Source organism: Periophthalmus magnuspinnatus, chromosome 1 (assembly GCF_009829125.3).
Source record: "Periophthalmus magnuspinnatus isolate fPerMag1 chromosome 1, fPerMag1.2.pri, whole genome shotgun sequence".
Taxonomy (NCBI): domain Eukaryota; kingdom Metazoa; phylum Chordata; class Actinopteri; order Gobiiformes; family Gobiidae; genus Periophthalmus; species Periophthalmus magnuspinnatus.
Window position 1 is genome coordinate 5,349,516 of NC_047126.1, and position 12,755 is coordinate 5,362,270.

The 12,755-nt window shown below is 40.2% G+C and overlaps 1 protein-coding gene across 4 annotated transcripts in view; it reads right to left on the reverse strand.

The window, feature by feature from the left end:
- Positions 1–12,755, reverse strand: part of pax5 (paired box 5) — a 45,803-nt gene extending 33,048 nt beyond the window's left edge. For 2 of the 4 annotated variants that reach the window (XM_055221512.1, XM_055221499.1), the window contains exons 1-2: positions 6,966–7,189; positions 845–1,010 (exon numbers count right to left, since the gene is read on the reverse strand). In XM_055221512.1, coding sequence (XP_055077487.1) covers positions 845–1,010; positions 6,966–7,008 — 209 coding nt within the window. In that variant the 5' untranslated portion in view covers positions 7,009–7,189. Of the gene's footprint in view, positions 1–844; positions 1,011–6,965; positions 7,190–12,163 lie in introns of those variants that run through there. The other 2 variants (XM_055221505.1, XM_055221495.1) reach the window with 2 other exon arrangements.

The following is a 12,755-nucleotide window of genomic DNA, read 5'->3' on the forward strand; positions in this document are numbered from 1 at the left end:
CTCTGTGTCTCGTACTTTTTTCCGAACATTCTGATTGTCTTTTACAACCAAGCCGACACTTTCCTTGTTCCCTTGATTTCGGGGAGGGGTGCAGAAATATGGTGCCACTTTTTCATTTTGATGCAAATTTCCAAAAAAGTGATGAATCTGTTCCCCCTTTGTGGGCCTTTCTTCTCCAGGGGACGGAACGAGCATGGATTTTAGTCTTGGATTTAGCTTTGAAAAGGCAGAGGTAGACAGACATGGAAGTGGAAAAAGGGAGGAGAGGTCAAGGATGGGAATAACATGCCTTGAATTATTACATAGTACTTTGAAGAGAGGATGTCATCTTATTGTCCCGTTAGAATATATGGTTTTATTTCCAGTTTAGTCACTTGTTTAGTCCTTCGCTGACGTATTGAGGTTTGCATTTCACTTAAATGACACTGGACAGATGACACTAGATAGATGGAAGTGTATTAAAGCAATTTTCAACTATTTAAATTATTTTTGAGCAGTAAAACTATTGCTGGGTTTCAGATGACTCTATAGGCCAGTCAGATTTGGTACAGATGGGGATAGGCGTTAGTAATATTGTTAAAATCCTGACTTTTGTTATGATACAGTTAGTTCTTGGGTCTAGTCACTAATAGAAGTTATCAGGTTCAACATTTGTGCAGTTACCTTTTGGATATTGGTAAAAAAAACAGTGTAATCAGTGGGAAAAAACTGTCTCTTGCCCCTAGTCTGGGCGTAAAACAATCTGAAAGGTCCCAATATTTGAAAAATGCATTTGATGAAAGGGGAAAAAGTAAGAATTTAACTAAAATAGCAGTTGTTCTATGAAGCTTTTTGTACTCCTTACCTGCCCAGTATCTTGCTGACACATCCGTGGCTAACTCGGAGTTGTCGTGAGATGTCGCAGGGCCGCACTCCTTGGTGAGCGAGTTCAACTATTCGCTGTCGAACCACATCTGGAAGGGGCCGTCCGTTTACAAACACACCTCCGAGCTGGTTTACGCCGCCGTGTCCTGGAAGAGACGGGATCAGATCGAGGTTTAAGCATGTGAAAGCCAGAATGAAGAGTTTCACAGCACATCTGCTCTTTTTATCTGTGCTTAGGACTGGCAAAGAGAATGGACTGTGGCACAAAAAAGGCAAGGAAAGGCAAGTTTATATAGCACAATTTGTACACAAAGTCATTCAAAGTGCTTTACATGATAAGAAAGACATTAAAATCACAACACAAACAGATCAAAACACAAATTATCATCATAAAGTTAACATTAAAAGAGAAGAGTGTCATATGCACAGCTAAACAGAACCGTTTGGAGCTTGGATTTAAGTAAAGGCCTGTCTCACATCTTTAAGAAGACTGTTCCAGGTTTTTAGCTGCTTAAAAACTGAAACGCTGCTTCCCCACGTTTAGTCCTGACTCTGGAGGTAACAGAAACACACCTGTTATCTCCATTTTTCAGTAATTCCAAAAATGATGTTGACCTGTTTTGTTTGTATCACGCACAGTAGCACCAAGTGAAAACCACGCAAACCCTACGTAACTATATTGGTATGCAAAGTTAGCAGAGCCTGTGCCCACGGCTGGAGTCAGTTTAACTCAAACACCAGTGATTTCCTCTCTGCCGCTTATTTATCTTGTTCAGCATAATGGCAGTGGTCGAAACTCTTCCAAAAGTGCAATCTTGGCCCATTTTCACCGCAGGCAGGCTAAGCTAACACTGCAAGTAAATGAAGGGATTTCAATTAATTATTGACCAAGGCCTGGCCCCGACCCCTTTTACTGAAAGATACAGCTAATATTCCCCCTGAGGGACAGCAGTACCGAGACTACTGGGAAAGCGACAGAATGCTAACAACACAACAGAATGGAGGAACAGTATAGAAAACATACACTATGCATATTTTTGAAGTAGTATTTGGGAGATTATTGGTCAAATCGGAATAAAGTTACACAGATTGAAATCCAATGGCTGAACGCAGATGGCAACAGCTTTTTTCTTTGACCTTGACATCTCTGGTATATTCAAAAACTCCCCAAATATGCACACATTTTAAAATAACAACAGCATTATCATCATTATAGACCTGAAACCTCCAACTCCCTGCAAAAACAGAGGCTGTGTATACTCATATCTCAGCACAAAATGTTACCACGCATCTCTCTCTCTCTCAGGCAAACACTGTACATATGTGACCAAAGGCACAGTAAAATCCAGAATCTCTCCTGCCCATAATCCAGCGCATGGCTTTTTGTATTACCATGGTGATTACGTCTTTAGGGGGAGGCACACGCATGCACACTAATCCTTGCTGTGGGGGTAATAGATTTTAAACACATTAGCCCAGCAGGGATACCCCCTAAAACACAAAGCTGCTCCCGAACCTGTCCAACTCATTTCACCGTCAGCAGGAAGTACACGAGCACACGCACTTAAAATGACTAAAAAAAATATGATCTACGCTCAGTTTAATGAATGTGGATAGATTTTCAGATGATGTGAGTAAGAAAAAAGTCTAAACTCGTAAAAAAACAAAACGCTATTAGTCTAATTAAATAAAAAATAAAAAAAACTCTATAATTTCCAGTGAGGTTTGGTGTTATGAACCCTAAGAACTGAAGTCTACTTATATTTGCTACTGAAAGATTTTTAAAAAGTACTGTCTTGTGCCAATATATAACCCTTTCTATGCACCAGTGTGGAGTCAAAAAACCAAACAAAACATGCTATTTCCAAATGATACCTTCTACCACTTTATTTTTAGAGATAGAAGACGGCTCATTATGCAGATTGTGGCTGCAGACAGCACAATTTAAAAAAGCAATCACTTTTCACAAAAGGCAGCAATATAGAGACAGTCCAAGCTATTTATGTAATGTGAGCTTCCAGCAGCAGTGGGCCTCCAGATGCCAGGAAACGTAACGAGCGCTGAACTTCTAAGACTTTATATAATCACATTAGCTGGATCAGTAACAAGTGACATTTATGAGCACATTTAAAGAAACAAGACATGGAATTATGCAGGGATTGAAACAGGAAGTGACTTTGGAAACATCTAGACAGCAGCAGATAGACAATTTTTAAAGAAACTGCAAGTAAAAGCATTAACAGGGATATTTACAAGTATGAAAATGTTATTTATAAAACCAATTCTGTGCAAGTGTGTTTGAACAGGGAGACATTTCAACTGACAACTGCCATGCCACCATGTTTTTTGTATATATTTTTTATTATAATAGCTATATTTCAACTTTTTTTATTTTATTATTCAGTGTTTTTATGTTGCAGGTTATCACCAAAGAAAATTCCTAGTTTGTGAGTTGTGTTCACTGACAATGGTAATAAAAGTCTTCTAATTTTGATTAAAAAAAATGTAGGAAAACCATAATTTCCCTTTCATTTTTGTGATGGCAGTGAAGAAAACTCAATGTGGATAGGTCCAGTTACAGAGTTATTAAACATAAACCAGGTCCAGGAGAAAAGATTAGATTTTTACAGGCAATAAAATCATTCTGACCTTCCCTTCACTTCACTTTTAAACTGTGGGGATTATGGAACGTTATGATGTCACAGAAATCCAACCTATGCACTTTTTTCTGCAACATTTTGAGAATAAAAATACAAACATATATAAAACATACAATTCTGCACGTTCAAAAGACTTCAGTTTAATTTCCTGAGCTTTGTGTTCTTGTAAGACTAGGACATGTGCCTGTGCTTCCATAGCAAAGGGTTTCCCAGTCTAAGTGAAGCTGTTCTGCAAAATAAAGTACTGCGCAGAAAGTACTGTACAATGTAGTACAATATGAGAAATACAATAAATCATTTTCATTATGGGTCTTTTCTTCAGACTTATTTTGCCCAATGTCCAAAAGTGCTAACACAGTCTCTCTGGTGACCTGGTCTCATTCAGGTCTTGTGTGCTCTCAGGATGCTTTTGTAGAAGAATTTTACAAAGACCTGATTCCTCCATGCATTTTATTATGATCATTATGTTCTGAGACCTTTGGCTGCAGGCGTCTAGCAGCCTACTGCTCCTGACTACATGTATCTCCACAGAATTCTCTCCATTCTTCCCCTTTTCACTCTGTGCCTTCTCCTCAGATAAGAGTAAATGAAATGGGTCCTTTCCCACTTACCTATCTAGGCCACGGCATGGAATGTGCCATGTTTTGTAAGGCGATGGAAAGGAATGACTGTAGCCTACAAAAAGGCTTTTCCGATAACTATTTATTCACTTATCTGTGTATGTGTTAGCATTAGCTGTTGAGGCTCTCACATTCTTGGGATTATGTGTTTGAAATTTATTTTCTGAGCCCATAAATATACTGATAATAAAAACCAACACTTGGAGGCATTTGTTTATCATTGACTTCACTCAAAATAAGAAAGAAATTCTCCATGTTTACAGTCATTGTGGAAAGAGTATGCTTCATTTTGGTTTGGAGAGCTTCAGATTTCAGACAGCTTCAGTGTAAAAGTGAATTATAGCCAACCAAACAAATTTGGTCACCTATGCCTATTCAATTAACAGCAGCGCCCTGCAAGGTTTGCTTAACCAGAGATTGTGCCAAATTAGAGCATTTCTGTTTCTGGGCCTTGAGTCTCAAGAGGCTGTAGCAGCAGAAGCAGTTTATTTTCAGTTTTGAGGAAAAAACAAATCATCCGGGACTATAGAGGCCATTATGCATAGCACTTGTATTTTATTTATTTTGCTTTTTATAGCCCTGCTTCCTCCCTAAATGTTTGATTGATTCAATGTTACCTGAAAGAAGATAACGCCAAATGTATTTGCGCTTCCCCATCCAGAAAATAAACTCCATTAGTCTCTGTGTCTCTCAGAGTTCTCCTGTCCCCCCTTTTCCTCCTCTGTCCACGACTCTATCTCTCTCCTTCTCGTCTGCCTCGTCACGGCCTGACGCCTCAAAAATAAAGCAACTTTAGGAGAAAATCACTACTCAACGCCAGCGTTTTTCCCCCTTTTTCTCGCTATAAAATAGCAGGGAGAAATGACTTTTGACTTGAATGCTGAAAGTTGCACGTTGGAATACAGATGAAGCGCGTTTCCTTCAGCAAACACTCCTCAGATCTCTGAGATGTCCAAAGTGTTGGCTTGAAATTGCTTTAAATGATTTAAATGCTTTATTGTAAGATGTTTTGTTTTATTGTTGAAACACGCTGCGTAAAGGCACCGCATTAGGCCCAGGTTACACAGCGTGTCTTTACGCACAAATCCATGACTTAATGTTGAAGTATTGTCACTTTTAAACAATGCTAGGCCCATAGTCATTCTTCGTTTAGCTCCATTCGTCAGTGATTCTGTGTTTTTCTTTTGACTGACTCAGGAATGGATGACCAAGGTATAGGCCGCAGTGCTGCTTAATATTCAGCATACCACCATTAACATCACAATGCTTATTATGAAATTCAACTCATTACCATCACAATTACCTGCTATAGATTTTTCAAACATTGCTGCAATATATTTGACCTCAAAACACCCTAGAAGCAAGGCCCAGTGCAATAAAAATGACTTCTTCTTAATAATAATCCAAATTGCATAGAAAAGGTTTTTATTTTTTTTATATAGTTTTGTTCATACATTTCAAAAAGTCACAGAGCACAGATTATGTGTGGGTAAATCTACACTTTACCACTTTAACGAAAAAATATCACGGGTCTTGATCAAATAAAGCAGGAGTGGGCTGTTTTTTATAAGGAGGAGAGACAGAAAAGCAGGTTAGAAGTGATCAACTGCCTTTAACATTTTTGCGTTTTGGCCTAATCGTTTAAACCGTCCCGAGACCTTGAAATATAACTAGAGTCTATAACTTAAGCCACGCTCCAGGCTCTACTAGCAAAACACCAGCAGCGCGAATCATGGGCTGTGGTAAAATCAGCACCGAGAGGAAACATGATTCGTTCTAGTTTTTGAACGTGACTGAATGTTTGAAGCTCATTTAATGTCGCAAAAATAACGCACCGTGGGAACCTGTGCCACTCGTACGGAATCGATTCCCTCTAGAACATAAAGCTAAAAAAAACAACAACTATTTAATTCATATAGGCTCCGTTTCATTTTTTTCATACATGTGGCAAATGACAAGCAAATAAGTCATAATTATAATATAGTAAAACAACAGTCCAAGCCCGGCCCTGTCACGACTGAGTAACCAAGTCCCACATCCCGCGCGCACCTGCTCTGCCTCTGTGCGTGTGCGCGTGGGTGGAGGAGTACACCGTGTGGACAGGGTGCACGCACCTTCTCACTCACTGTTAGGGGTCAACAACAAAGTCTAGGCTTGTTTTTTTATGAGAAGACCTGAGCAGACCTCGTGCGTAATGTGCGCTACGTGTTCTGCGTCTAACCCAGTTTGTGGATCAAGTTCAGCTTTTAGTCATGCTTTGTTAGATCCTCTCCCCCTCGTTCTCTCCCTGTGGCCCTCAGGAAAGGGACAGGGCGGACACGCAACACAAGGCTCACCCACACACACCCAACCACAACAAAGCAGTGGAACCTGGGCCCAAAGCAGAAACTTTTCAAAAAATACCATGAGCATTTGTTTCATTTCAGTCGTGTGTGAAGTTACAAGTTAATGTAATGATTGCAATAAAAATGTATTCTGTAATAAATTTGCAGGCCTGTTTTGCTCATAGAAGTGCAGTTAAATTAAAAATAAAGCCCTTGATGCGGGGGTTTAATTGTTTGCATGCGGGTCAGAGTCATGCGTAAAAGTTTTGCAACAATTGGAACTTCAGCCGCAACAAATAATTAGGGAAATAAAACAATCAGTACAACCAACTATTTAGGCCTATTATTTAAATTTACAAGAGGAACTGCGACGTTAAACAGGGTCTGAGAGTCAAACAATTCATGCATCACATTTTAAACTGTTGATTAAAAAGTCTTGCACGTGCGCCTGGTTTAAAATGAGACAAACGTGTAAATAAATCGAGGTCTACACTTACTGTGCATTGCTGCGAACGGGTCGTGCTTACAGTGAATCTCCATGAGTGATGTGGGGCTGCGGGGCCCCGTTTCAGTACGAGGCTCTTCAAAATACCACTGGACCCCCAGCTTCAGCCTGCCGCCTTTTCCACACCGCAGCCAAAGAAGCGCACAAGGGCAAAGCGCGGATGGTTCAAGGGATTACAATTCTATGCCCGTAGAATTGCTGCCAAATTAGTTTAATTAAAAAAGACACTCATAGTTGTGGCGTATTTGGAATATAAAAAAATACTTGGCTGAACAAATCGCTGTATTTGTAAAATGTTAATCGGATACGGACTTCCACCTCATGGGGACGGGACGCACCAAGCTCTGGTCTGGTGTCTCCAAAACCAGAAGAGCTTCACCACAGTGGCAGCGCTCATTCCTTCTACAAATCTTTCAATCAAAATGCTGAGGGAAAAAAAAAATAATTAAAAAAACTAATGTTCTAGTGATGTGCCCTGGGTCCTTCTTCTGAGCCGTCCGATGGTGGTGACTTTTAAAATAACTTTTGAGTTTCTGAGATGTACTGAAGATACTTGAGAAATAAAAAAATAACATAACAAAACACTAAATAGGTTTGGTCCAAGATAGACTGGTCCTCCAAGTGACTGAGATGAGTCCTCGGACAAGTGTCTCCCGTGTGTTAAACCGCAGCATGTGAGAGCCACAGCTTCCCTCAGTCCTTCAGAGTGTGTTCAATGTTGACGCATAAAAAGCGTAACGCAGCTCTGGTCTTGAGGTGTTCAGACGCAGTGAGTTCTTGTCCTCCAGTGTGAACGAATGGGCTGAACGGCGGCTCTCTGTTGTGACCGGCTCTCACAGCTCACTGACTCTCAGGGGATCCGGGTCTGAGCGTCACTTTTGAGACAAAATTCTTGGCTTTGAAGGGAAGCAAAAACAGTCCTGACTTGTCCCAGTAGTTGTCTCCCAAAGCCGTCACAGCAGCGGCGTGGACACAAACACGGGCGTGATGCTGAGACGGAGAAAAACTCGCGGCGCCCAGCGTCCACTGTGGCGCGCGCAGCGTTTCAGGACCTGCTCTCGTGCGGACAGCGCCTGCAATCCTAACCTCCACGCGCCGGCCACCTGCCCGTCACTCACCTCCGCTTCAGCCAATCACAGAGCGCGCGCGGGCGACACGTCACAGTGAGTTCTCGACAGCAGGAGGAGGGGGGCTTCTGTGATTGGCTGATGCTTATCCCACGGGCCAATGACACTGTGAACGTCCTGTCAAAGAGCCAATACGGAGCCACGAGCAGAAAACGCACCGAGAGGATGATTTTATGTTTAATTTCAATTAAGGAAGCAAAACCTAGCTCCATACAGTTTGCACTCAATTTATTCATGTCAATATTAAAGAGCTAATTAATGGTGTATTAAAAATGAGGATTAAGCCTTTAAAGTGTTTACAGAAACGTAAATATTACATTGCCACATTGCATATTCAGAGATTTCAGCCAATTAAAAAAAAAATCTAAACATATGCTCTAATATAAATCTATAGCGTGGACTTGTTTCTAGGAGCATCTTCTGTCAGTTTCCCTGAAAACAACTGGCACGTGTAATGTCCTTGTTTGAACACAATGTTCAGATGTTTGGCTCGAGGAGAAAAATTGAGGGGAAAGTAAATGAAAGATGCATTGGCACTCATTACTTAATTGATTGCGGATCCAAACGGATGTGGTGTTTAATGAAATGCAATTGAAACGAGCTGCAGTGAGGCTCTGGTCTAAACAAACTAAGGCATTCAATACATGCTGGTCCCACCTGATTTGAGAGGGCAGATCTAACTCCCGCCCTTGTAATATTAACTACACAAATAGCCTAAAGCTGGAGCCAAATTAAAAACTGTTATTTCCCATCTTCCTCTTTAGACAGTTAATCATTTTAGATTTTCCATGTTTACACTTTGCCACTGGAACCAGACCTTTAGCTTCATCTCTAGTCTGTTCATTCTTGAATCAACTAACCCTGCTATGCCCTGATATTTTATTTTATTTTTATTTTTTTTACCATCCCCCCATATTAAAAAACGTGTGATGCTGCAACGCGACTTTGAAAAGGTTAATACAGCCTGATTTTTTATTTATTTATTTATTTTTATGTCTTGAATGTATTTCATCTCTGTTTTGATTTTGCTTTGGATAGCCCTTCCTGATTACAAGTCTGACTCTGATCTCCTAATGAGCCTGAGGAGGACACATCCCTAAACCCTGCGCATCAAAATAAGCCAAGAGAGTTTCTGCAGATAGATCTAAAATGCCACAAGACAGAACTGGAAACCTTGGCCCTGCTTTCTTCAGGCTACTGATATTTACACCGTGCACCACCAGGGGGCGTTTGAGTTTTGGGGCCTAAACATCAGCACTTTGACTTAAAATGAATTGAGACTATGAACCTATATCACGAAAATAGACCAGTCATATTTTATTTCATTATTTAGACTTCTATAAGGTGAACTACAGTCGAATTTTAGACCTAAATCAAACCAAAAAAGCTAATAATTGTTCAGATATAAATCCTTTACCACCATGACACCTTATTGCGCATGTTGCTGTTATAAAGTAGCACTTAAAACCTCTTTTTTTTTTTTTTTTTTTTGGCATTTTCTAATTTAAAAAACATGCAAAAACAACTAAACAAATACATAAAAGTACAATATAAAAAAAGAAACATATGAATTTCACTTATTTTTTTAAATCATATTCTCTCTTAGTGTTGACAGTAAGAGTTATTAGAGAAAATACCAGTTTTAAGTTAAATCACATCCAGATCCTGACACTACAGTTCTCCCTTTGGATGCTTTTTGCGCGCAGACAAACAGTTTATTTATTTCCTAAGATATAGAGCCGAGGAGCATCCCCTTTTCTTCCACCCTCCATGCGCACAAGTAAATTGCAGTCTGTGTTATTTGCAAATTAAACACATAAGCAATTAAAAATCCAAACACAATCAACCATGTATACAAATTGTTGTCGCTTTAGGGTTGGAAATTTGGAGAAAACTTCCATCAGGGTGGGACGACACGACTCTAATCCGGAGGTCCAGGAGCATTACCATATTTCATTACCACTCCAGTGTTGGAGATGAGAGCTGGGGGGGATCACGATGTGTACTTTTTTAAAACATTAGTAAGAATGTGTTGAGATAATAATTGGAGGCACAGTCTGTTGTTTAAACGCTTCTCTTCTCTATTACTTCTCACTTTCACTCTGCCCTGTTTTCATCCTTCATCAAAGCCCGGCTGCTTTGCTGTTTTCGCGCTTGGGTCTCAAAACGAAAAAAAAAAAAAAGCAATGAAAAATTAATAGCGCATGTTAACTCCACCGGCTCGTTTATTACACGCCCGCTGACTGTAAACATAATGAGAAAGCTTCCGTATCTCTTTTTAAGTTTTCCATTGGCTTATGAGATATAAACTAATAAATATTATGTTGGGAGTAGGGAGTTTCTGGGAGTCGTGAGTTGGAACTGGTCTATCCAAATCAGGTGCACCCTCTGTTCCACTCAGGCCTTTCCATATGCGCCAAAGTAACATCCATGAGTGCGTTTACAGGACACTTTCAAAGATCATTACACGTATATAGTATTCTCGCGTTATATGGGGCGCTTGAGGTCAATATAAATGCCATATGAGGTCATCCCGTGCACTTCACCCCTCCCATGTCATGTTACTTATAGGTTTAAACTACAATACTCATGTGGTAATATTTTTAAAAAAAAACACTTTCTGCGCAAAAAACGTGACTTTAATCATGCGTAATAATTGGTATAGGCTGAGGTAATGAACGAGTTTATCCATGATTAGTGTGATTAAAGTAATTGAGTAGTAGCCATGTAAGTTAAGATCTTTTCCTCTTGAGGTTTTCTGTACATATAGTCTATATTTTCTAGAAATAATGACATATTAGGCCTGCGTTTTGACCTTTCTTTCAAATATGGGCCAGTGGGTACTGTCCCTGTCTCTGGTCCCTGGTATTTATTTTATATATTTGTGTATTTATTCCTTGGTTCTTAATAATGTGTAAATCAATAACCTTAAATCTTACATCTCACATTGTTCACTTGTGAGCCTTGGATGTAGTTGCTCATTGAAAGAAGTGGCCGTGTGCGCACTTTACGCACGGCAGGCTGCAGAGCGGGAACAGAAGCCGGGTCTCATTAGATCCACTTTCATTTTGATTTAGCTGCTTAGTACACATGGCACGTATTTTAAAGTGATAGCAAATGGAGAGGCAGTAGGTAGAGGCTCTGGGCCCGAAAGTCTCCGTAAAGCAACCAAAGAGGGCCTCCTTTAAACTCTGATTTCCTCTGAGGTTAAAGAGTTATTATCCTTTTGCAAGGAATCCCACTTCTTTCGGCATTTATCAGGGATTAAAGGCCTATCCTACTCTAGAGTAGCAAAGGGGCATTATTTTTCTTAGGCTACGTGGTGCGCATGCCATGTTTATATTACAATAATAGTCCCACACAATGTTCAACTTGAAAGTGAAATAAAAAAATCGAGGCTTATTTCCTAAATCAGTGAAAACAACATTAACTTGTTTTTCAATATAATCCGCAGCGGGCAGTGATATGAAATGATATGATATCCACTGGGTGCCAAATAGTCGATGGACTAAAGTAGAGCCTGCTGTTTTATGAATGGGCCACAGAGAACCTGTTGAAGAAAGTGGGCCTAAAATGCACGTGCGCACACACATACTCCTAAAGTAATGTGCCACTGACTGATCAGACAGGACTGAGGAAAGTATTTTTACAACAATATATCCTACTCTGAAACATTAGAGTAAATAGTGTCTGATCACATTGATCATATTGATCACATAACAGAATATGTTATTGGCCATTTTGAATGGACTACAACATTTGGAGAAATAGGCTCTTTAACCATAAATATATATTTTTTAAGTTAAAGAAAAAGAAATAACAAATTGTATCTTATTGAGCAAATTAATAAACTCCTGGTATAGAATTGCCAAAACTTAAATAACCAAAATCATTTGATAAAACAGATTTTTAAAATGTTGGTAAAAGTTTGTTAAACTGCAGTACAGAATATCCACAGCCCGGAAATGCACAGACAAGACAGTCAAATAGTTTCAATAATTTCATAAAAACGTAATGTACAAATATTTGTCTGTTAAAAATACAAAATGGAGCTGGTGCTTACCTGCTCTGCCGACCCGTTGTGCGGGGCTCCGAGGCCCTGGCTCCATGTTCATGGCTGGTGCGGGGGGAGGTGATGGAGCGAAAGAAAAAAGGAAAAGAACAAAAACTTTTTTCTTGTGTCCCCCTTCCGTCCTACAGTAGTTTTGGGCCAAGCTGTAAGTTAAAATAATTCGACCCTTCCGCTCCCATTGCACTCTGTGCAAGTGTTCAGTCAGCTGCAACTAAACGCTTTAGGTGGAAAAAGGGCTTCGGGGGGAAGCGTGAAATGATCACGCCGAGTGAAAGAGCTGCGCTCTCAATGTGCGCTCATGTCCTTCTCCTGCACGAACGTGCACTAATGCAATAGGCCTATATGTGTACGCGCACGGACACATAGATCAGCCCAACTTAAGAGGCTTCCCGGACCGGACCCCCCTCGCGCATCTGTTGCCAAGTTCCACTAAACTTTGTTCCCCACGCCCATCTCTCGTCTGTGTGACTCGTCTCTGTGAGCTCTGGTTAGTACACCACTGGTTGTATGTTATGTTACTGTAGGCATATTAGCTCTATTCCATTTTTGAGAAACTCTGGACGGGACTTTTAGACAGCAGCTT